This window comes from Hylaeus anthracinus, unplaced genomic scaffold (genome assembly GCF_026225885.1).
Source record: "Hylaeus anthracinus isolate JK02 unplaced genomic scaffold, UHH_iyHylAnth1.0_haploid 0, whole genome shotgun sequence".
Lineage (NCBI taxonomy): Eukaryota > Metazoa > Arthropoda > Insecta > Hymenoptera > Colletidae > Hylaeus > Hylaeus anthracinus.
The window spans coordinates 18,098,970-18,122,712 of NW_026533254.1; the positions used below are offsets into that span (position 1 = coordinate 18,098,970).

General features: G+C 49.3%; 2 protein-coding genes across 3 annotated transcripts; one reads left to right on the forward strand and one right to left on the reverse strand.

Annotated features, from left to right (window-relative positions):
- Positions 1–567: 567 nt before the first annotated feature.
- LOC128896997 (semaphorin-5A) lies at positions 568–21,275 on the forward strand. 2 transcript variants are annotated; one of them, XM_054160738.1, is made up of 14 exons: positions 568–1,523; positions 9,418–9,531; positions 12,937–13,033; positions 16,318–16,525; positions 16,588–16,793; positions 16,884–16,983; positions 17,072–17,271; positions 17,541–18,026; positions 18,102–18,396; positions 18,484–18,853; positions 18,931–19,358; positions 19,438–19,855; positions 19,933–20,138; positions 20,459–21,275. In XM_054160738.1, the coding sequence occupies exons 2-14, from the start codon at positions 9,441–9,443 to the stop codon at positions 20,666–20,668; spliced, it is 3,315 nt and encodes a 1,104-aa protein (XP_054016713.1). In that variant the 5' UTR covers positions 568–1,523; positions 9,418–9,440; the 3' UTR covers positions 20,669–21,275. The 2 variants fall into 2 exon arrangements, with proteins under 2 accessions (XP_054016713.1, XP_054016629.1); XM_054160654.1 differs by having other exon boundaries at positions 568–1,520; positions 9,415–9,531.
- LOC128886408 (glutamate decarboxylase 2) lies at positions 20,981–23,608 on the reverse strand. The gene is made up of 8 exons (XM_054141334.1): positions 23,447–23,608; positions 23,152–23,336; positions 22,747–23,041; positions 22,485–22,673; positions 22,346–22,410; positions 22,028–22,217; positions 21,797–21,966; positions 20,981–21,721 (listed from the first exon to the last, which is right to left on the reverse strand). Exons 1-8 carry the CDS (start codon positions 23,582–23,584, stop codon positions 21,475–21,477), a joined length of 1,479 nt encoding a protein of 492 aa, XP_053997309.1. The 5' UTR covers positions 23,585–23,608; the 3' UTR covers positions 20,981–21,474.
- Between the last annotated feature and the right edge of the window lie 135 nt (positions 23,609–23,743).

The window sequence follows — 23,743 nt, forward strand, 5'->3', positions numbered from 1 at the left end:
GGGTGACCGCATTTGAGGGAGGACGGTCTCGTTGACCTACGGAGCAAAAACTGGTTTCGGATTCGGATTATGCGGCCGAAATTGTACTCGCGTCCTATGCGCGTACAACAGCTTCGAGCTACGTATCGACCCCCCACGCGACCGGTCCTACGGTAAACACGCTTCTTCCATCTTCCATCTTCTCGTCCTTGAACCCTCTTGTTCCTCTTCCCTTTGCTTCTCCCTCCGAGCGACGTCCGGCTCTGCGCTTAATTTTCTTCGGTTCTCCTCCACCGTTCGGGCCATCACGGTATATTCACGAGCGATACCCGAACGCTTCTCGATCCTCTACCCATATATTTTCACCTCCGACTCTGCGAAGCAGGTAGCAAGGGACCCGGCTCGTAAAAGCGTAATCGTTTCGCTCCTCCTCCACGATCTCTATCCTCTCCTTTGTCCTACACGAAACGAAAGGGCGCGAGAAGGACGAAGAAAAAACTCGATCGAGCTCAGTTTTTGATAGGGTGATCGACCTTGGACGGTGTCGACCCTCGCATAAGGGTTTTGCGTCCTTCGTCAAGGACGGGGATCTCGACGAGGTGGCCGGTACCGACGATTTATTTACTCGTACGCTAGACTGCGTACTTATTCGTGGTGAAACGTGTCATTATTTATTGCATACGGTACGAATACGTGGTTATCTGAATCGAAAACGTCTTTTCAGCCCGTCTTTATCAGATCGAAGTACTTAACCATAGTTCACGCGTTCTCTATTTGGCCTTCTTTCGCCGTATCTGATAACAGAGATCTATGGCACGTATACGGGTCAGGGACTGTAAACGTGTTAAATAATTCAATTTACGTAGGTTCATTTTAGGTGCGAACCTTTCGATTGTACACGATATCAGATACTTGGGGAGGATTTATTTTGCCGAAGACAATGATGTCGGTAGATTGGTAACGTTAAATGGCTAAGGTAACGTGCTGCGCGTCGAGAAGGAATTTGAAAAAACCGCGTTAGTCGCGTCGCGGATCGACGGGCGCCGAGTCCGCCATCTAGCGAGGATCGACGAAAGCTAAACGGTGTTCTCAGCGCGTCGCGTCGCGTACGTGCGCTCTGGCTTCTAGGGAAGGGGAACGCAAGAGTGGGGCGGTACAACAAATCGGTGGTTCAGTGGTCCCGCGGTAGTCGATCTCTTCGGGGTTTGGCTGTTTGTTTCGTGTGGATTGACCGAGCCTAGCCCCTTCGACACAGGATTACTGTTTTCATTTCGAGAATCTATCGCGTCCTTTTGCCGACCGCGTATACGACAGTCTCGACAACACGTTCGTAACGATCGGCGCATCGAGAAGATACTTTCTCTCGGAGCGTTTCTTGGTCCTGTTAAATGGGAGCTGGACGTTATCTGTGAAACTACGGGTTCTCTTGGAGTGGTCTGGAACTCGTCCAAGTCTGGACCGGACACCATGAACGGAAAGGAGGAAAAGAAAAGCTTTGCGGAGCCGGAGAATATGTGATCGCTTCGCTTCTCTCGGAATACGTGAGTACCTACCGCTTCCCTCGGCGTTTTAACGACCACTTTACAAACGACTCGTGCATGTACACAAGACCTCAGCTAATCGTTTCGGTTAAGCCTTTACTCGACTCGTTCTCCGGCAAAGGTCTTACCGAAACACAAATCTCGAGTAACGTTTGAACGATAAGCGGCTTCTGAGTAGAATTATCGACTCGATAATCGTCTGATTAAATAAATATCACCGTTCTATTCGTCGCCTATTATTCGATTTAATTTTATCCATCCCTGCTCCAATTTTACTCGACGCTCTCGACATTCGATCGTTAATTCGTGGAATGATCAGTAGTTTCAAAGGAAGCACTGTTTATTAGATTTATCGGAAAGCTCGCAGATATTACAATTAAATTAAAATTTACACCCTATCGATACACAGAAGACTCTGTTCGATCGAAACGGAGCCTTGCAAGCACGTCCTCGTCTCGAGTACTCTCGGGTATCTTGGCGCGCGTAAAAGATTGGCGTTCGTTATCTCCAACGGGATAACCGTAACTATTTAGTCTGAGTGTAAGATACGTACCTCGCTACGCGTTACGTAGCGATCCAGCGTAAACGAAAGATAGTCTAGTCGAAACGTTCGGGCCCCCTTCGAAAAAGATTCGTCCGAGTGTTGGATTCTGGCCCTGGCGCAGCGTGTCCCATCGAAGGCATGAATTATTTATCGAACGTTGTACCATCGTCCCGCTGGAAGAGGACGAACGAGCCACGCGTGTGTTGCCTGTACGATACGAGGCTGCAGATTCGTTTTCGACGATACGCAAGGGTGTGCTGGCACACCCGATCTCGATACTAGTTTTCGACCGGGGGTGGCTGAAATTTTATTCGAATAACAGATGAGGAAGAGATAATAAACGCAAAGAACCACGTGTTCGGCGCACGAACGTAAAATTAAACTAGCACGATTGCGTTTTTCGGCTTTTAACCCGTCAAGAGGGTATTTCCTATCGGCCTGTTTTTTCGCACCTACCAGTCTCGAGAGAAGTCGTAAAACTTCCATCGGAAGCAGACTTAAGGGGAATCCCGGAGCGAAAATAGATGGGCGAGCAGCCGTGGTCCTACGAGCGGATGGATTACCGTAATTCTGCCCGACCGAAGCGAAACCCGGGAATCGTACCTTCGACGAGCATCTAGTCCCTTCGTCGGCGCTTCTCGAGACTTCTTCTCGTATCATTCTCAACGGGGAACTAATTCAAGATACAATAACGAGGGAAAAACGAAGGAAAGGGACAAAATTCGAAGAATAAACTTAAAGAAATACGTACGTTTGAATCGAAGTTTGTCGCCGTCAAGTATTCCGTCTCACGCGGGCTACAGGGTCGAATAAAAGAAATGAAACGAATTTTTGTCGAAACGTCTCTGCAGCCATTTTACGAGCCGATTTGGTCGTTGTTTCGTCACGCGTTCCCTCTGAAACGCCCGTAAATCGTTTCTTCCAGTCACGTACGTGTCGCGTTCTCGCATCGAACGATGTTTTGACCTGGCTCCGGTAACAAGGACTCGTTGTCGGTAATTCGAGCTCGTTTCAGTTCGTGAAAGAACGCTTTTCGCTGGCATTGGGCGTTCAATTTTCACGCGGAAATATCGAACCGGGAACTGTTGCCGAGATTACACATGATCTAACCGCAAGAGATAAGGAAAATCGACGTTTGCAAGGTCCATAAAAGTATCGACTTATAGCGCGATAAGTTATACAATTTTTGAACGACTGTAAAACGGGGTTGCTGGACAACCTGTCGTACTGCGCGGTCGAGTTGGGTGGCGGTACCTGCCATACAATCCGTACTATGTAGTACAGGTTTGACGAACGACAGGTTGGAACTAGGGTTGGGACTACTTATCGAACTTTATTACCTGGCGACTATAATACACTGCGAACGCCTCGCTATTCGATCGTTATTCGAACGTTATTTCGTTACTAGGAAGTAAGAGAAACAAGCGTACAAGCAGTTTTACACCCTGGTCTCAATCGGAATTATTTTTCAAACAGTTGCGACAACCATAAGTATGCAAATTGTTACGAAAAATTGTTGCATCCGTCGCCCCCATTACAGCGAAGCGTACTACTTTTCGATAAGGTGTGTCGAACAACAGGTCTTCGCGTTCGTGGGAAAAAGGTCGTGCGACGAGTCGGCGGCGCGTCCATCCTTGCAACCCGTCGTAACGACTCGTTCGATAAACTCGTTTGCTGCAACCGTGATAACTCCAAAATTCCTTACCTTTGGAAATTGTATCGCGTTAATTTTATAAGAAATGTCAGAATGCTATAGGAAAAATAACATACCGTAAGATAGCGATTAGGTGGCATAAATTGTCATTTTCGAGCGGTAAGTCGTTGCGTCCACGGCCTCCATCGCGTTCTCGGGAACGTAGAGCGAAGCATGGAACTCTCGAGTCCATGGATTCGTGACGGCGGTCATCTCGTCTTTCCTTTTGGACCGTCAAACGATCCGAGCAACCTCTTCACGTGCCGCGCGCGAACGAACGATCCGTATAAGGAGCTGGCCTGCTGCTGCCACTCGCTCTTGCCTGCTCTTGTCCAGTCTCCGAGTCGCGAACCGCTAGGCACTTTGCGGATGCCCGATGGCACTGTGCCGTTGCGATGTTTCGGGTAGGGACCTACTTATCTCAATTATTTAACCATCAAGCGGTCCGCGTCATTTGACAATGCGTCGCGTCATCGGAGAAACAAGAAACGAAACTATTCGTTATCGCGTCAAGTCTAATATAGGTTTGCGTATTGGAAAGTTGAGCCGAATTAGTCGTCGCGCGAAGCTGACGGTATTTCTCGTTAACGCAGTTTAGCGCGTAGATTCTTGCAAGGGCGACTCTGCGTCCGTCTGCTTAGAATCGATTTCGGAGAAAAGATCCCGTCCTGGCGAATCGACGATCCGGATCGTCTCCGTTTCTACGTTACGCTTCCGACGACATGTGTCGCGGTACCAACGGAATTCGCGTCGAGTACAGGCACAACCAACGCGGTGCATACACGCGTCGCGTAAAAGCCGTACTTTCTCGCCCGCGGCAAGGCAGCCTCGACGTTACCTTGCCGAGCTGCGTCTCCGAGGCGATAGTCCAATGCGCGAGACACGAGAATCGGCCTAGAGAACGGACATACACGCTTCCAACTGTCCGTTTCAGCAACACGGTCATCTTGCACACGGATGCTCCTCTGCGCGCATTGACTGACGCGTAGATAACAGGTCTTCTCACTGCGATAACGACTCGCGTGTTTGCTTGCTTCTCCAGACCCTAACTCCAAGCCGTGCTACTACGTACACGACCGAATTTTGAACGATAGTCGAGTAATCATTCTTACAATTAGATATGGTCGCGACTAATACTACGTTCTATTCAGGGGCGTTCCCTCGGCTGTCGCGTCGATGTTACAGGGATCGAATCTAATCTTTTCGATAGAGAATCAATTTTTTCTCCGGGTACCGAGAATTTCTATCCGGGTGTTGTAGGTACGCGTAATCTCGGGAATGTCTTCCTACCGATCGAGGAGACAGGGTGACGCCGTTTCTCTTATCGACGTCAAGGATCTTTGGAACTCCTTCCACCAATCTTCTCGCGTGAAATCGTGAATCTCCGTTTCGCTTTCGCCGTCGTAGTCGGTTCTGAACGCGCGACTTTATCGCTCAGCACGGACACTCTCGACCGTTTGCCCGAGATTCGCGCCGCGCGTCCAAAGACTATGATTTATTGGACGCGATTAATCGACCAACTGGCCGCCACGCTTCGGAGCAAGTCATCGCCGACGTTAGCGTGAAAGAAAAAACGGGAAATGCACGCGCTTTCTGTGCAAAATGGGCGTGTTTTGGACGTGTTGCGTGTTTACTTCAGGGAAACGCGATCCAAGCTCTTTAATCTCTTCTGTCTTGAATGATTTTCTTGCGCAACTCGAACGACCATGATATTTGAACACTTGAACACGAATGTAGAGAGGTTGAATATCAAGTTCGGATAGTTGCTTTTTTAAAAATTTTAGTCGTTCCTCTAACCGTTTCGAAAGCTACACCGAAAAAATCGATCAATTCCGTTGTCAAACAATCGCGCGGTACAATGTAACTGGCTTCACGTGTGACGCGACACAATGGTAAGAATCGCTGTTCTAGGGTTAAAGCTCCGGACAGAGGTCGAGTAGCGAGATGCCCCCGTTATCGGTGACAAGCACAGCGAACGAGCGATCGACGAACCACCTGTTTCGTTTTGATCTCTAACGCAGCCACGTCTAGGTATTTTGTCGCCGTGACAGTGAGATGCAATTTCTTTTGCGAATAAGATTACAAGTTCAGAATGAAACAACTGAAACAATGGAACTGTTAATTTTGTCTAGGGGAGAGAAGCTCCGTCGATCGATAGCGGCTGTTCCGCAGATCGATACCTCGTCGATTTTCCAAAGCATTGACGACAGAGAAAAACATGCATCTTCTTCGATCATATCGTCGAAGAGAAGCACTCGTGGTCGAAGTAAGTCGCGAACGCAGTCGCGTTACCATGTTTGGCGACCCGCTCCCATAAAATTTCTCGCAAGCCGCTTGCGCTCGCGCTCGCAGTCGACGAATGTACGCAACTACACTTTATTCGACGTACTTGCAACCTACTCGCCTACCGTCCCAAGATAAATCCCGTCGAAGTTAACGTAAATGAACCGCGTACGCGCTCGCTCGACTCTCGAGTGCACGAGCTACGACGCTTCTATCCGTGGAACTAGGAAACGAGACGGTCAGGAGGAGAGAAAGAGAGAGCGCGAGAGCCACACCCTGCGAAGAGAGTCGCTGGAAAATCGGGAGAGTATTAAGATGTTGCCGAGATGCCGAGGAACGGAAAGAGGCGAGAGTTGCGCTCCCAGGTTGCTGGTTTCGCGCATTCTTTTGCTCTGGGCTTTCGTACGATGTCAGGGCTGTTCTCTTTATACGAAGGGTTGCCAAGAGGAAAGAAGAAAACCGTCTGATCTTGGAGTACGTACCTTAAACGTATTTATCGTTCGACTTGTTTGTCCCTTATCGTTTATAATCGGAACCAAACATATCACGACCGATAGGAAGGTACTCGTATCGGGTCGCGATACGCGCACCTCGCCACTCATTCGTCAGGTGTCGATAGGAATAAACGAAAAAAAATTTCATTTGATTTTTAATTTCATACGATGCAGCAGGTACCGCCTCTTGTCTTGGAAATAAATGTAAGCCTCCGAGTATGGTGCCGATATTTATTACACCCCTTAATTCCTCGTGATTCTCTTTCCAAAATGTGCGTCAAAAACTGGTAGACCGCCCCTGGTGGGTCTAGTATATCGAAGTTTGCTTAACAGCTATCGGTAAATCTCTGCGTCGGCAACCGCCGATAGGTATCCGTGATAGTTTGGACCACCGATGACAACCGGCTACCACAGCCCTGTTTTTTAGAGTACCGCTAATAGACGTGCCTCGACAGACCACTGTTCGAGCTTCCGGTTGATGGACGTAACGTATCGATCAGCTCCCGTTCATTGTTTGTCGATCCCGTCTCTAACGGCACGTCCGCGATAGTTTCACCGTGTATGGACTTCGGAACCGTAAAAACAGCGAATCGATACGGTTGATAGTTTCGATACTGGTAAAACGATGACTTACTTCCCCCTAAATTTCGCACACGCTACATTATACTTTAGTTTCGATCGATTTTGCGTGAAATGACTCTGAGGTACTTTCGAAACCTTTCCTACTAGACAATCAATTTCGAGTTACGATCGATTTCCTGCGACTCTACGTAGGATTTCCAAGGCGTGAAAGCCTTTCTCCCAAGTCGCGACAAACCACATTAGTTTCTATCCGATCGGAGAGAGATAGGAGACACCTACGCCTCGGTTCGCGGTAGATCGATGATTCCAGGCTATCTTCTTTGCGCGACCAGATGATTAACGCGAGCGCTCGTTTATTTATCCAGAGCTGTTATCTGTCGCTTACTGGACAAACAGAAAAGTGTAGAGGCCGAGAACGAACGGTATCGTCGGGGAACGTTGCCGATTTATCGCGCACGGCGAAGCGAACGGTTGTTTCTCTCCTAACGGAGAATCGACTATCGGCTATTCGATGTCCGCGTACGCGTACGCGTCTTCGTGGACGAATACGGTAAACTGTCTTCTCGTTGGCCTTATTTGTCTTACTGGTGTGGCAGTACCGTATATTTTGTATTAATATTGCAACCATCGACAGTCGTCGCATCGAACGTAGAATCCAATGTAGAACGCGGTAAATGAGTGTCCGACTACGCGACAAGCTTCCACCCCGCCGCATCTATACATACGAAAGAAACGTTCCCACTATCGATTGTTTCTTCGGCTCGAGCGCATCGACAGCTGCGAATACAAACCTCGGCTGACTGAACTTGAAAACGATGCAACTCGTACATCAACGTTAATGCAAACAACACCAAGATGATCGGACCGCGATCAAAACGTGGATCGCGACTATTTCGTTCCCAAGATGGCACAATTGCAACGAAGCGGCAAACAAAAGCCCCGACTGCCGCGATATTTATATTCGAAGAATGCCTTGCGTCCTTTTAAAGAGTTTCGGGACCACCGTGGCGTTCGTGTATTATCGTGCGGCCGAGGGGCTTTTAAAAAGTTTACCCTACCGAGACCACCGCAACGCGGACCGGAATATTTTACGTGGGATGAAGGAACGCGAACGAAAGCCGCGGAATTTCGTTCGATAGACGACGCCCTAGCGAACTAGTCGTGTCGCGTAGTCATTAATCCTCATGAAAACGTTAAACTTTAACCAAATATAACATCTCTACAAATTGGAAAATATAAAATAATTAAAAAATTTTTAATTACGTCGTCGATACCGCGAATCGAAGTTTTTTTATTTAAAAAAATGATGATAGAGGAGAAACGATCGTTCGTTTAATTTCTTTTTCGCACAGGGCTTTGTCCCTCCATGGTGCTCCGAACGAGGCAGAAATACGCGTACGTAGCGCAACCACGTGGGTCCGCTGGCGTTTCTCGGCGTCCCGTGTCCTCCTTTATCCCACTATCGTCTATTCATAGACGAGAAAGCAAGCTGTCACGGTGACGGACGTTCGAAGACAAAGCGGGCAAAAAGAGAAACGTTTGGAGCGTCGCGTTGAATCGTCGCTGTTGTTGCACATCGTAGAATCTTCAAGGATGCCCGAGCAATTATTTACCTGCAAATTCTTGGCAATGTGCTTGCGATCGATAAACAGAAGAAACAAATACCGGTATCGATTGTCATCGTTGCTTTCTCGATTAATCCAGATAAGGCGCGTATCGATTATATTCGTTGCAGATCTTTTTCAAGTTCTTTTTAAAAGGACGTCCACCGTAGTTGCGATAAACAAGCAAAGTCTTTCAAGTATGACGTAAAGATGCGGTCGAGACGGAAACGGAGACGTAGCTGAGGTCGTCGACCTCGCGCGTTCTTGGCTATCCTTCCGGCGGTCGATTCTCGTACGCGACGCGGTCCAGCCATCGGCCCAGCGATTACACCGTTCCGCCGAACGAGTGCGACTTCTCGTTTCGCGTTTCAACGACGTCTTTTTTCCTCGAACCGAAGGATCGACAGCGGCGCCGATCTCGTTTCGCTCTGGTTTGGCGACGAGCGTCGAAACGCCAGCCGCGACGGTATCGGTAAACGTTAATTAACAGCCTGGACGTTGGAGAACGCCGTGCGATCGTCCAATTAATCGCGGCGCGAGGTGTTCGCGAACAATGGTTCGCAACCACAGTTGCCGAGGAGTCAAAAGAAGAGTCTCAGAAGAAATGGTCAAAATTCTGATCTAATTTATTATTAGGCACTGCGCTGTAGACTTAAATATTTCTATTAATAATAATGACATATTACTTTTCCAGGAAAACAGTCGACGGGCTCAATCGAGATGGACCAATGGCCTGTACGTCTAGCGATACTGGGGATGCTGGTCACAGGCCTGCGCGCCGCCGACGACTTTCGACGAATATCCTACGAAGGTAAGCAGCCTCGAGATCCGAAGAGTTCGACACGCGAGTATCGACCGCTAGTCAACCGCGACAAGCTTTTCCTATTGAGATTTCTTTTAGCCTGCGATCGAGCGAATAATACATTTTATCTTATCGAGTAGCGTCGATGGGCATTGTTCGCGAAACGATTGCAAGTTTTCCTTCGTCTTTCGTTCGAATAAAATTTTGTACGTGTTTGATTTCACTGTGGGAATAGCTTTGTATCTTCTCAGCTTTCGAGACGAACGATTCCCGGGTGTACGTCTAGGAAATGGAAGAAGAACCCGTCTTCTCGATGCGGGCTTCTATTCGCCCACGTCGACAATCGCTATTGGATTCTACGATCGCGCGTGCTCATCCTTTTCGAGCAAAGAAGTTGCCGTCGTTTGGAGCGTAGGTGGCAAGGCGAGGCGAGGCGAGGCGAGGCGAGGCGAGACGAGGCGCGTCGGACGCGTGCCTATTACGCGGTTCGATCGACTCGATGGCTGCGATCGCGTGTTCGCCGATTGTCGGTTCTCCAAGTACCTAAACATTGCCGAATCGTGCAAGAATGGATTCTCGAGACCGAAGGGGCACTTTCCTCGGTTCCATTTGGTGCACGGGAATGGTTTCGATCGGCTTGAAGACGCGTAGGCGTCGAACGTGGCACGCGTCGGCACGCGCGCGATCCTCGCAACTCGCGCTCGCGACACTCGCGTCGATTTCTCTTCGTCCCACGATGGAACAGACGTAGAAAAAAGCTCTGCAACTCTGCAAACGGGTTTGCGAATGGAAAATATTCGTTAAAAATAGTTGGACAAAGCGGGCAAGTTGCAGAGGACGAGAAACAAGAACAATGTTTAGGAAGTTTTTGAATATCGAGTGAGCAAATTGTAGGTGCGCGTTCGTCGCGTATGCCCGTTGATGTGTTTATAGTATTTATGATATGTGCTACGTGGAATCTGGCGTATGGTGTCATAATTTATGGTTTAACGCTGTGCAGCATATGGTATCTGATAACACACGCGACAAACCGTGTAACACAGGCATCGGGCAAATACCGCGTACACGGAAGACGTATATCTACACGGTATGCAACTTCTCCGATTACTTCTTGAAATCTAAGCAAATTTGGTTTTGTTAATAATAACCATTCTACTCGCTTGTCAGGACGAGCAAATAGGATGCGATAGGGAACCAAATTTATTTCCTTTCTCACGCGAGACTACAAACGCGCGTAATTCATCGGCCTCGAACGTCATCCTACGATTAGATGGAAACTTTTGATTCGCGCTTTGATCGTGTTGCGTCATCATCCGTGACACTGTAACGCGTCTCGAAGCTTTCGAGCGAGTCTATATCGACGCCACAATTAACCATTTCTGTTAAAGCTGCCTATCGTCGTTAAAATAAGGAGAGAAACTAACGAACAGCATTTGAAAAAAGGATCCACCGACGAGTGTTAGAGCATTCCAAGTATGTTTGGATTCGTGGTATAAAAGCGCGTCGAGCACGCGCGCAGGAACGCGACGTTCCTGGTCCGATCACTCGACTAGAATCGCCGTCACTTCCGCGTTGTCTTCGAGTCAGCGCTTTTTCTTTAATTCTGCAAAGACAGTCTTCGAAAGAAAACCCAATCGACGTCCAGAGAAAAACTACTCGGGAAGACGTCGCCGTCGTTGTGGTCGTGGCGTTGCTTCCGATCGATGTACCGCTTTTTTTTTTTGCTGAAAGCGTCGCGCCGCGTTCCTCGACTGGCTGCGTTCTTCTTCTTCTTCTTCGTGATGGCGCGACCGAGCTGTCGCGGTCCCAGAAACCAGACTGTGTTTTCATCGAGAATCGTGTATCGGGATCACGTTTATCGCGAATCGACAACGTCGATGGCTCGATCGATCGAGAAGCAGCCTCCGATCGAATTGAGAATCGAGTCTCCGCGCGTTTTATTCGATTTCTCGCTAGCTCGCAGTTGGCGTTTTTCCGTCATCACGGGTAGCTTATCTTTTATTTGTTATTTGAAATTGTTAGACCGCGGTCCGTGCTCGTTAGGTTTCCGCGAAACACGGACATCGATCGTTAAATGGACTGGTCGATAGACGGACAAACGAATGAAAGATAAAAGGGCGAACGAAGAAGTTGCAACAACTAAGGGTAGAGAAGAAAAGGGTTTGTCGGAGAGATCGAGAATGTGTGCGTACGTCGCGAGGGGGAGGTGCTGGTAGGAGATCGGGGAGAAAATGAAAAGGTGGAGAGTGAAGGGAGGATACCCGAGAGGCCTTCGAGATCAGGTTATGCTAACTGGGGCCCGTTCGTCCCACACGTATCTACTTATAAGCACACGTACGTGGCTGCATGGACGCTCGCAGCTCGACTGTGTCCGCTCGAGGCGCGCGCTCGAGCTTCCAACACAGGTAAACTCATACCTGAATACGTGGAAACGCGAGAGGTACGACGAACCGCGTAGCTACCTTTGCGGAATCGTTTCTCCGCGTCGGCAAACCGGCTGAAAACAACAAGACCAAGACGACTGAAAGAGGAGACGGAGCAACCAGCGAGGAAAAAGCTGAAGAAGCTAGCTCGCGCTATCGCGAACGATGGAACCAAGTTTGCTCGACAAAACGATCTTGCGAGACCCTTCACCCGTAAACCTCTTATCGGCTGAATTTTAAGGTATCGAGAGAAAGCGCGGTTGTTCATCCTAGCTATTCCTCTCTTTAAATTCGATAACATTTAGAAACTTTCTTTTCTCGAATTCGAGGTTAAGCTGTCGAGCGGTCGTGATACGAAACCGCAAGTCGATTTGTGGAAAAAATGTGCGACGAACTTGTACCAATCGAGTCGAAAAATTCCGATTTTCCTCGGTTAGTCGGGGACTTGCATCCGCCGTGGTCGAAGAAAAGAAGGGACATGGTTCGAATCGAGTCTTCCGCGAATCTCTCATTGCCAATGTTGTTCTTCTGCTCGTCCTCGAGGCCTGTCGATGGAACGCCGCAACAAAAAACTGGAAAACCCTTAGATTCGAGAAGTATCGTACTTCGTGCGTGGAATGGCGAGGCATGAATCGCGCGTGTCCCTCCTTTAACGTCGCCAAACTAGTTTGTCCGGAAGAGAAGAAAGATTCAGCGTAAGTCCGCTGGTTCGCAGAACCTGGATGCGACCGCGCGCAGAACACGGGAGACAAGAAGCAGAAAAATGTCAACCGGAGTTTTATTCCGTCTATGTCTAAAATTATTACTCGAATTAAGGTGTTTTAAATGTCCAGAGTTTCAACTCGATATAGTTGATTTCTTATATTAGGTCTATGTGTTCGTTTGTTTAGAAGAGTGACCCAGACCTAACCCTTGATCGAACTCTCTTACAAGGGAAAGTCGATAGTTTGATCGTGGATCGAAAACTGAATACAACGTAAACGTGTTTCAGATTTGGCGGACACCAAACTGTTCCAACAAGAGGGTGTGACGACGTACTCCCAATTGCTGTTCGACGTCGCCAGACAACAGGTCGTCGTCGGAGCACGGTACGTACGATAATCGCGTCGACGACCAGACCGCATTCTTGTCGCGTAAATTGAACGATTTTCACTGCTTAACCTTTGTACTACTATGCGAGGAACGACCCCTATCGAACGCGGAAACGCGCCGAGAGGACGACCGAGGTACCGCGAATCGCGAACTGTCCTAACGTTGGAAAGCGACTTGGCATATTGCCAGGGTGGCCGCCGTCGCGTCGTCGGGCCAATTTTTTCTCGGCGAACAAGACGCGTCGGAAAGCTTTTCCTAGGATCGCGAGCACATACGCGCCAGACGAACTAGAAGGAGCAACGTTCTTTTTGGATGGTTGCCAAATTGGTCGTGACTTTGATTCGTCTCGTGGCGCGAACGCGAGCTTCGAGCAGCCGGATAATTTCTCTGATATTTCACCACTCTGTTTCAACGAAAATGAGTAGATACCCTTTGGCACGTTTACCAAGGTCGCAGTCTAGTCCGCGCAAACATCAGAAATCCGCTTGGAAAAGGAAGATCGTCCGTTCAGAACGTTTACCTTGCAGAGTGTATCTTTCGTCGTCTGTTATTCGAATAAAACTCTGCCCATCTCTGGTTCCAAACGATCCAAGATCGAACGGACCGTGGAAAGGAGAGTAATACGCCCCCGTGCTCTTTCTATTAATAGAAGGTAGTTATTAGTCGCGACCTACGTACGAGCTCGCGCCTCGTACGAAGGAACGCGCTCGTATGGCCTTTTATCTCGGTCGTGATAAAAATCCAAAAAATCGGCGTCGCTGGCCGGCCTTCGCTGTGGAAACAGCTGGTGCCGGTGATCTCTGCTCGATTTGGACATGAAATTTGCACGGATTGGGTCGATTGCTTCCAATCTCTTTCGTCCGAACAGGGGCGCTCGAAAAATAGCGAAAGGAGAGACAGGCGAATGTCGGGGACGGCGCCAAAGTGTCCCGCACGCGTACGCAATCGTTCTTGTTCTCGGATAACCGCTCGAGACTCGATCGATTTCTTTTTTATCGGAAAAAGCAACTCGATATCGACAAAATTAATTTAAGAATCAAAACCTTTCCACGTAATTTTTGTTTATATCTTCGTAGCTCACACGATCGTACTCGTGATCCTATCTACTAAATCGTCAACGAATTGTTGGCGCGATCCGAGTAGGCGCGCGTGACGCGAATCCAACGACGTTTGTCGACAACCACCCTCGATGAAACGAAGACCAAGACGCCAGTCGCCTCGTTGAGTTGGGAAATCTGCATCGCGAACATTTGTTTCGCTCGCGGGCGAGCAGCAAAAGCGCGAGCGTGGAAGCTGAACGAGATGCAAGAGGGAAAGCGCGGCGGCGATCTGGGCGCGTGCACGCGACACGGCGCCACGATTTGCATTCCTACTTTAATTCCCATGCGCGGCAATCGTGACGTCACCGAGTCGGAGATTATCGAAAGCGTACCGCGACAGGTAGATAGACAGATTTATTGGCATGCGATAGTCGTACATACCCCTCGAGGGCGTAAAAATATCGATATAAATTACAATAGCGACGGCATTACCACAGACCTGATACACTAGTCGCTCGAAATAAATTAATTTATTCTAGCAGAAACGTGAAAAGACATTAGTGCGACGATAATTCGATATCTTTAAACATATCCGCCCTAGATTTTATTCGTCTGTTACGAAATCGGTCGATCGAGGACTATGCGACAGCTGAAATGACGGCGTTCCATCTATCGAAACTGATTCCGATAACTTATGCAATCGATTGCTCGAGAAACAGACGCAAGGTTGACTCGTTAATCTTCCATGAAAGAGATCGAGGAGTTATCGATCATCGTATACAAACAATTTAATGGAATTCTCTGCATCGGCTCGTAACGCTGTAAACCGAGGTACAAGTTTACCTAATTTTTTTCAAATTCTTTTTGCGACCCTATTCGTCAACTGCTGCAGTAGGTCCCACATACTAAGATATCCTGTGTGTATAAATCGGGAAAGGAAGGAAGAGGGGGAGAGCCTAGCCTCGCCCGCCTCTTCGTTCCTTTCCAGGATCGTGTGTTTAACCCGCTGAAACGAACCTCTGCACCGCCGTAAATAATTACATTTATCGCGCGAACACGCCTCGCCTTCTGCGCGATATTTCTGCTCGACGACGGACCCTATCTCGCCTCGTATCTTTCGCGCGCGACATCGGTTGACTCTGTTTTTTTTACGATCGATTCGTTTCCTCTATCTTGCTCCGCCCGATTTTCACAGTTGCGATCATTCTCCTTCGACGACTTAAAGAATGCAGGAAACTATTATTTCTGCTATACTTCAAATTAAACTTTACAGCGAAGAGAAAGCGTCTTCGGTCCGCGATCGTTCCTTCTTTCGTTTTTCTAGCCACGAGGGGAGCAGAGAATTCTAGAAGGAACGGCAGGACGCGATGGTCGTTGTTCGAGCGAAAAGATGGTCGTAAATTGTCGAACAAAGAGGTCGTCGCGCGAGGGAGCCAGTCGTTCGTTTAGCGAACAGGAAACAATCTGTTTCAATGGGATTGCTCGAACGACTCGGCCGTTCGCAAGTACTTGTGTACCTACTCGAATCTACGAGTCGGTTACATCCTCTCGAAGGTTTACGGGAGCTTCTGCGGAGAAGATCCCCGAGAATACGAGAGAGAAGGGACGGCTGGAACGAGAGTAAAGCGCGAAACCTCATCGTTTGGTCCAGGTGTTCCAGGGCTCTGTATCGTTCGGCGCGGCAGCGTACCAATGCTTCCACCTCGGTTAAATAATAATAATTACTCGGTCAAAGTATCGCGCGCAGTCGCGGCGGGCGCCCACGTAGGCGCCGTTTATGCTTCGCTGCGAGTTTCCTGGGGCTAGATCTCGCGACGGGAACGGCGACGGCGACGGCGACGGCGATCGTTCTCTACCATCTCGTTCCGCCCGCTCTTGCACCGGTCTGCGCTCGAGAGGACTTTTCTACGCGTATCCCATAGGCACCGCGAGCGTCCCACGCGCCTCGTCAACCGGTCCGCAATTGATACGAGAGACCTAGGCTTGTTTCGAATTCAAAGACGCTCGACTAGATCGCTCCGGCTCGCGGAGCGCAGAAACTTTCGATTCGAACGGAGACGACGGGATACTCTTACGAAAGAATCGCGACTACGCTCGGTTTACCCACTGTTCGTTCACCACTATTTACTCTCCGTCCAGATTCTTCTTTCTCGTCTCGTTACCTCCGCGGCTATCATCCGTTAGAAAAAGCTATCATCGCTCGCGATACGTCTAAACGATTTCGTCGATTTTTATTTCAGGGATAACCTGTACCGGCTGACTCTGACGTCGCTAACAGCTCTCGAGCATGCCAGCTGGTCCGCGCCAGAGGACAAGACCAACACGTGTCAAAACAAGGGACAGAGCGTCGAGGACTGTCACAACTACGTTAAGGTGCTCCTAAGCAATGGAAAGAGCCTGTTCACCTGCGGCACCTACGCCTTCAGCCCCTGGTGCACGTGGAGAGAGGTAGGTTTCGGCGAGTCGGCGAATCGAAACACCAGGTGACCGACGATTTCCGTGTTGCGTAGATCGAGAACATCAGCAGCGTTACCACCGAAATGTCTGGCATCGCGATGTGTCCTTACTCGCCGCACGCGAACGTTACCGCGCTGTTGGCCAGAGGACCGTCCGGAGGACTCTTCACCGGAACACCGACCGACTTTTCCGGGGCTGATTCCGCGATCTGTAGGACACTCGCCACGCCGAATCTTCGCACGCACCAATACGATTCCAGGTAACGAACAACACGCGACACGGACGTATAAACTTGATTTGATATAGTATCGTAATTGCAACGCCACTTGAAATTTCCGCGCATCTTCAGATGGTTAAACGACCCACAGTTCGTCGGCAGCTTCGAGACCGAGGATCACGTCTACTTCTTGTTTCGCGAATCTGCCGTCGAGTACATCAATTGCGGCAAGGTAAGAAAGACGATGTTCGCACCTATGAAGCGTCGGCGATCGATTCTTCGTTTCGTTCCATCGGAAACCGAGTCTCTGGTGATTTCAGAAAATTTACTCGAGAATAGCGAGGGTATGCAAGAACGATCGCGGCGGACAGATCATGATGAAGGAAGTTTGGACGACTTTCAGTAAAGCTCGTTTAAATTGCTCCCTGCCCGGTGAATTTCCCTTTTACTACGACGAAATTCAAGGCGCGGTTTATCATCCGGAGGAGGGCATTGTTTACGCGACGTTCACCACGCCCGTGTAAGTATCGAGACAGAAATTACGAAAAGCGTGATCAACATCAGAGATGGTAAATATCTTATCTGATCGACAAGCGTTCGAAATTTTCACGATCTTTTATGTCTGTGCTTTCGATGATCGATTAGATGGAAGGACGAGAACGGTAGGTAACGAATTCGCGCAATTTACGGAATTTTGTCGCGTGACTAAAGGCCTAGAGGAGACGTGAATTACGTCGCTCCGTAGCTGCGAGCCCCGACGATACTCTGAACCCGACGCTGTATTTTTAGCAACGGGATTGCCGGCTCGGCGATTTGCGCATTCAACATGTCAGCGATCACAGCCAGCTTCAACGGACCGTTCAAGCATCAGGAGAACTCGGGCTCCGCCTGGGAACGAAGGTCCGTTCCTCATCAGGACAGACAACGGTGCGGGTCCTCGTCGAATATCGCCCCCTATCAGATCATAGATAACCAAAGGTATCAATTGATGGACGACGCTGTTCAAAGCACGAACCTCGAACCGCTTCACACCGCGATTCTCGAGAGATTCACGCTGATCGCGCTCGACGTCACTCCGACCAAGTTGCATCGCGGCGTCACTGTGCTGTACGTTGCCACCGACGTTGGACTCGTGAAAAAGATCTCCGTGTTGCCTAGAACTCAGGAAACGTGCATCGTCGAGGTCTGGGGTCCCATGCCTTCGCCGCCTCTCACTTTGCAGTTCTTGAAGGACACGCAGAGTCTGTACGTTGGCACGGAGATTGGATTGTTGAGGTACGAAATCGCTAAAACAACTAGAATACGTTACTGCTCGTCGGCTCGATGTAACTGTACGTTTCACGTCTTCAGATTACCCGCAGCACAATGTCATCGTCATCGAAACCGTCAGGCCTGTTTGAACGCTCAAGAGCCATACTGTGGCTGGGACGAGCATCTGATGAAGTGCGCCCCGGCTCCGAAGCAAAACCACTTGGCGAATCATTGGCATCAAGAGGTCACCAAGTGTCCAGTGCTCACGGATCCCGTCGACGGTGGATGGAGCGCATGGAGTGCTTGGTCGGCCTGTCAGCACGGAACAGCTGAACACGTTCACTCCCATTCCCACTCCCACGCGCACGTTCACTCGCATTCGGAGCACGCGGAGGTTGGTTAATCGAAAAACAACAATTTTACGACCCATGGTGCGCAGTATTTGTGCTGGAAATACCGATCGTCGATTCTTTTGTCGTAGACGGCAACGGACAATTGCCAATGCCAAACTCGAGAGTGCAACAATCCACCACCGCAGCACGGCGGAGAAAATTGCTCGGGAGCCAAAGTGAGGGTGACGAACTGCACGGTGCACGGTGGATGGACGGCCTGGTCGGCTTGGTCTGCCTGCTCGCAGACTTGTGGTTTCGCCATGAAAGCCCGTCGACGGTCCTGCACGAATCCTGCGCCCGCTTTTGGAGGTCGGGTCTGCGTCGGTCACGATCACGACGACATCGTTTGCATAGATCTACCGCCGTGTCCTACACCTACCAAAGTCGCGCCACCCCCGCAGACCGGCCAGTGGTCCTCGTGGAGTAACTGGAACTCTTGTAATCGACCCTGCAACGGCGGTAAAACATCTTTACCATCGAAATTAAATTTATTTCGTTCAACGAGCGACGACAATAACGGATGTATTTTTTCGCAGGTATGCGAATACGAAAGCGAACGTGCGAAAGCCAATCTCAGCGTAAATCCGGTACCGTCGAATGCATCGGATGCGATTTCCAGGTCGAAGAGTGCAATACCCATCAGTGTGTTGAGACGAAAAGATACTCGGGATGGACGCCGTGGTTGGCGGCGAATGCCACTACTTTGCAAAGTGGAAACGTCGGTTACGTCGGATACGTCGAGAAACGTTTTCGATTTAGTTGTCGAGCCCAAACGGACGATCCGTCGAGCGTGAGGGTGCAACTGGCCAAAGAGGAAGAACGTTACTGCAGAAACGACGGGTCCTGTATGAAAGGAAGCGGAAATCAAAATGGATACGGGGATCTGGCTGTTGAAACCGGCTGGAGCGAGTGGTCACCCTGGCGAGCGTGCGATCGTCCATGCGGGGGAGGCTCGCAACATAGAGTAAGCGTGCAAAACTTGGTTTTTCTTTGAAGAAATGCGTTATCGTACGTGTATTAAATGCGTTACATTTGTTCGACAGGTCAGGCAATGCGAATCACCGCCTTGCGATGGCGGCGTCACGCTTCAAACCAAAGTCTGCAACACGCATCCGTGCAGATCGAGCACCGCTCCAACTGCTACTGGCGCGAGTGCTGAAAGTCAATGGTCTTGTTGGACCGATTGGTCCGAATGCTCCGTGTCCTGTGGCGTCGGCGTCCGCACCAGAACGAGAGAATGTTTGGGTCCTGAAAGCTGCGAGGGTCCGCGACTCGTGAGAGAGACGTGCGAAATGCCTAGCTGCGAGTCGCTCCTCGGCTGGGACTCTTGGTCGCGATGGACGCCCTGCGACGACGATCATCAACAACATCGAAAACGGCAGTGCCTTAGACACGGCAACGGAATGTGTCAAGGATCGAACCGAGAAACTCGTGACTGCTTGCCCGATTGCACGGACAACGGTGAGTCGAGCACTTTTACACGATGCACCGTGCGCCAAAACTTCAGAGCTTTAACGATCTTTTGTTGGATCTTTCAGACGTGAATGCTCTACGATCGAGCATAGATCGTTCAGGGGTTACGATCGGCGCGGTAGTAGGCAGCTGCGTTGTTGGATTCCTGGTTGGCCTGGCACTCACGGCGGTCTTGAGTTTCTACTATTTGAAGCGACGACAGCAACGCGCACCTGGCAGCCCTCACTACGTCAGCAAGCAAAACCCTTACGTCACGGTTCCGTTAAAGGAGGTGAGCGCCAGTCTCTCGAAGAAATTGAAACAGACTACTCTGTATTTTAAACCAAAAAACACGTAAACAAATGTGCATAATCAATTGAGCTAAATTATTTCATCTCCGTTGAAACGCTCGTTTCGATAACTTGAAGTAAATTTATTACCAGATAATTGTCGTAATCGTAAACGCGGGATCATAATGTCATCAGTCTTTCTATAGCTTTAAAATTACGCGAAAATACGTCAGCGACGAGCAGCCACGGATTTAAAAATATCCTAAAATTACATCAGCCGCTGGGGGGGTGTGTTAATAAACGATTTCGTTCTTTTTTGCAGGCCAACGCCAACGCCAAGCGACAGCCTAGCTTCTCCGGTAGTACGAACGGCAATGGGACTCTTCGCGGAAAGAACAATCCCAACGTGAACGGTCTCGGTAGTCCGAAATTGTATCCTAAAAGTCTCGATTACGAGTCCGCGACGCTGAAGCGGAACAGCCACGGTCAACAGCACATACGAGTCGACTTGGATCAAGAGAAATACTATTGAACGTATCGATCGATGATGCACGGGATAATAAAGACAAGCAATGTTTTACTTTCCCGCGAGACCGCGATCGAACGTCGCTGTATCGACGACAATCGACGCTATGAAGGCGATCGAGCCAGTAGCGAAATTCGAGAAGCAAGCAACGTCTCGCACCGGCTCCTCGAGAAAGATGCAATATAATTTAAAGAAGGATCATTCGCGTGAAACGTGCCGTGACGAATTGGCGAATTGGCGAATACGCAAGAGGAGAGGATGTACATATATTTGGACATACGTACCTACGCGCGCATATAACGAATATACGCAAAGGAGAACAGTATACTCTTTTTATTTTAAGGAAAGATGACTTCGAGTTTCATATCGAACGATTTAGTGCCATGACATGAATTTAAAAACTACGTCGAATGCGTGTGCGAATCGATTTGTACCTAGGAATGAGTGTAACACGTGCATGTGTGTGTGTGTGTGTATGTATGTGTTTGCATTGCGTGTTCAAGGCACATACGCGTGAATCGCATTTGTTTATTGGCTCACATTGAGTCGCGGAATCGTGTCAAGTTACATGTACGAAGAATAGCCGGGAATAAAAAGACGATCCGATATATCCGACTCCGATTCGATTCAAGTGTAGTCGACAAATTAACCGAGCACGTTTCAAGATCGGACTGATCTTTTCTCTCTTTTTTTTTTTTAAAGTTAATGCCGTCGTGGAAGTCTCGGCATATCAAGCGTGATAAAAAATATAATGACGGCCATTAAGTATATCGCGTCGAAGCGATACATTATCTTTAGACGCGATAGACCGCTCACAAATCGGAGGCTAATTCTTCGATTTTCTCAATAGCGAAATTCATCGAAGCTTCCGTAGGAGGTGGTTGACACGTAACGACCATACGGAAGAAATTGCCGATATTCTTGTACGAGAGAGGTGTATAACCAACCATCAGCGATCCATCGACCATCATACGTTCCTTGATTTTCGAGGTGACTTTGTACAATTTGTCCCACCAATCTTGGGTTTCCTCTTGATCACGCATGCTGGGCGGTATATACCTGGAACGTAGCAAACACAGGAGCGTTTTACGTCGAAAGCGCGTCGATGGATTACCGCGCGACTGAACCGCTTACCAGAAGCAAATGTTGCAGCTTTCGTATTCGGGAAGGACCAGTCGAAAACCATCTCGGTCTTTGATTCGTTGGAAGAAGTACTCGGCCGCAGCCATCGCAACATCTACAGATTCGCGGAATCCTCGAGTTCCTCGCGCTTTCCACATCAGCCATAGCTTGGCACCGTCGACCTGCAGGCCACGAATATTAGATATCGAGCAAAACGAATTAAGAAAACTTTGTTATTCGCACCTTTCTCCCACACTGCACGCTCTTGTCGCCCGTGTCCCACGATACGTCGTAGTGTTTGTCCTGCTGGAAAAGGTATCTCGCGCCCGCGCAATTCGCCTCGTGTAGAATGTTCTTTCCCTTGATCAAGAACAACGAACACTGGAACGGTGCGCCGAGCATCTTGTGCGGATTCCAGGCCACGGAGTTCGAGCTGCATCCGTGTCAACATATCATCGAATCGATAGTGCTCGAACAAAAGGAGCAAAGATCATCCGCGTCGTTCGTCGAGATTAACAGAAGGAGAAAGCAAAGAAAGAGAAAATTAACAAGGTTACGTACAGCTCGATTCCTCGTAATCGCGTTCTATACTTTTCCGAAAGCAACAGGGTACCGCCCAGGCAAGCCTGCAACAGGGAACCATTCGAATTACATGTATCGCGCTTTCCAGCTCCTCGATAGCCTTCATGCTCGTACGAACGTCAACGTGTAACCATAGATCCTCTTCTCGGCAGATCGCTGCGATTTCTAGGAGGGGATCAAAAGCACCTAGCACCGTGGTTCCACACGTGGCGTTGACAAAGAACGGTAAGTGACCTCGGCTTCTGACCTCTGCAACGGCGGCCTTTAGCATATCCGGTCGCATGCGGCCCAACTCGTCGCATTTAACCTGTCGCAAACACGGACGAACTCTGCATTTAGGTTTAGATTGAAACTTTGACAAAATCAGCCATAGAGAATACCTTGTAAATGCTATCGGTTCCCAAACCTAGCCAATGCGCTCCCTTCGTGATCGAATAATGGCCACCCTCGCTGGTAAAAGAAATCAACCTCGGCTGACCTACGAGTCCCTTCGTCTTGATGTCCGGTATCTTCTTATACCTGGCTAACACCATACCGTACATATTGGAGATACTTCCTCCAGGACTTAGAATACCATCGCCTTCCGGCATCCGAGGATACCCCACCAGTTCCAGCGACTTCTCTATCACTTGCCGTTCCATCAACGAGAACACCGGGCCTACCTCGTACGTGTATCTAACAAATCCAAGATTACTCGTAAGTTTTTGCATATCTCTATCGTGAGATTGCTCGTCTCGCTATCAAAACCGAGCCATTGAAATCGCGACACGCGTAGCAAGACCTACTGGCTAGTGTTCAAGACGTCCGTCAACCAGGAGCCAGCCAATCCGTATTCGTCGATGCCAGCGTAGAGCTGATTGTGGAAATGCGGGCTGAACGTTTTTACCGAGTATTGAATTGTCTGGCGAATGGCTGTCTCGATCTCCTTCGCGGTGGCTGGTTCCTCGGTCAAGTCGATCGCCATTCGTTTCTGCGAAAGAAGCAGAGTTCCATCGCTTTCTCGTGTAAGAGTCTTTCGTTCTTGGGAGCAAAACGCTTTCACGGACGGCAAATATAAATTCTGCTTATCGTTAGATTTACCTGCAGCTCCTCCGGTTGAAGGAATCGCACGACGGGTTCGTTGCCCGAACGATCGAACGCTCGCTCTTCCTGGAGAATGTCGAGCAGTCGTTTTAGCAGCTCCATCGTAGTTCCCTCGGTAGATGCTGACGCGTCCATTGCGTGCTGTATACTGTACTCGACCGTGGTCGAATCGGTGCGAGAGGCAGCAAACTCCTTCCCCACCACACTCGAATCAAGTTTTCTTTGTCTATTCGCTCGTTAGTTTGGTTACGGCAGCTTCCCAGCCATTTACTCGTAAAGTTTCGGCGACCCGCG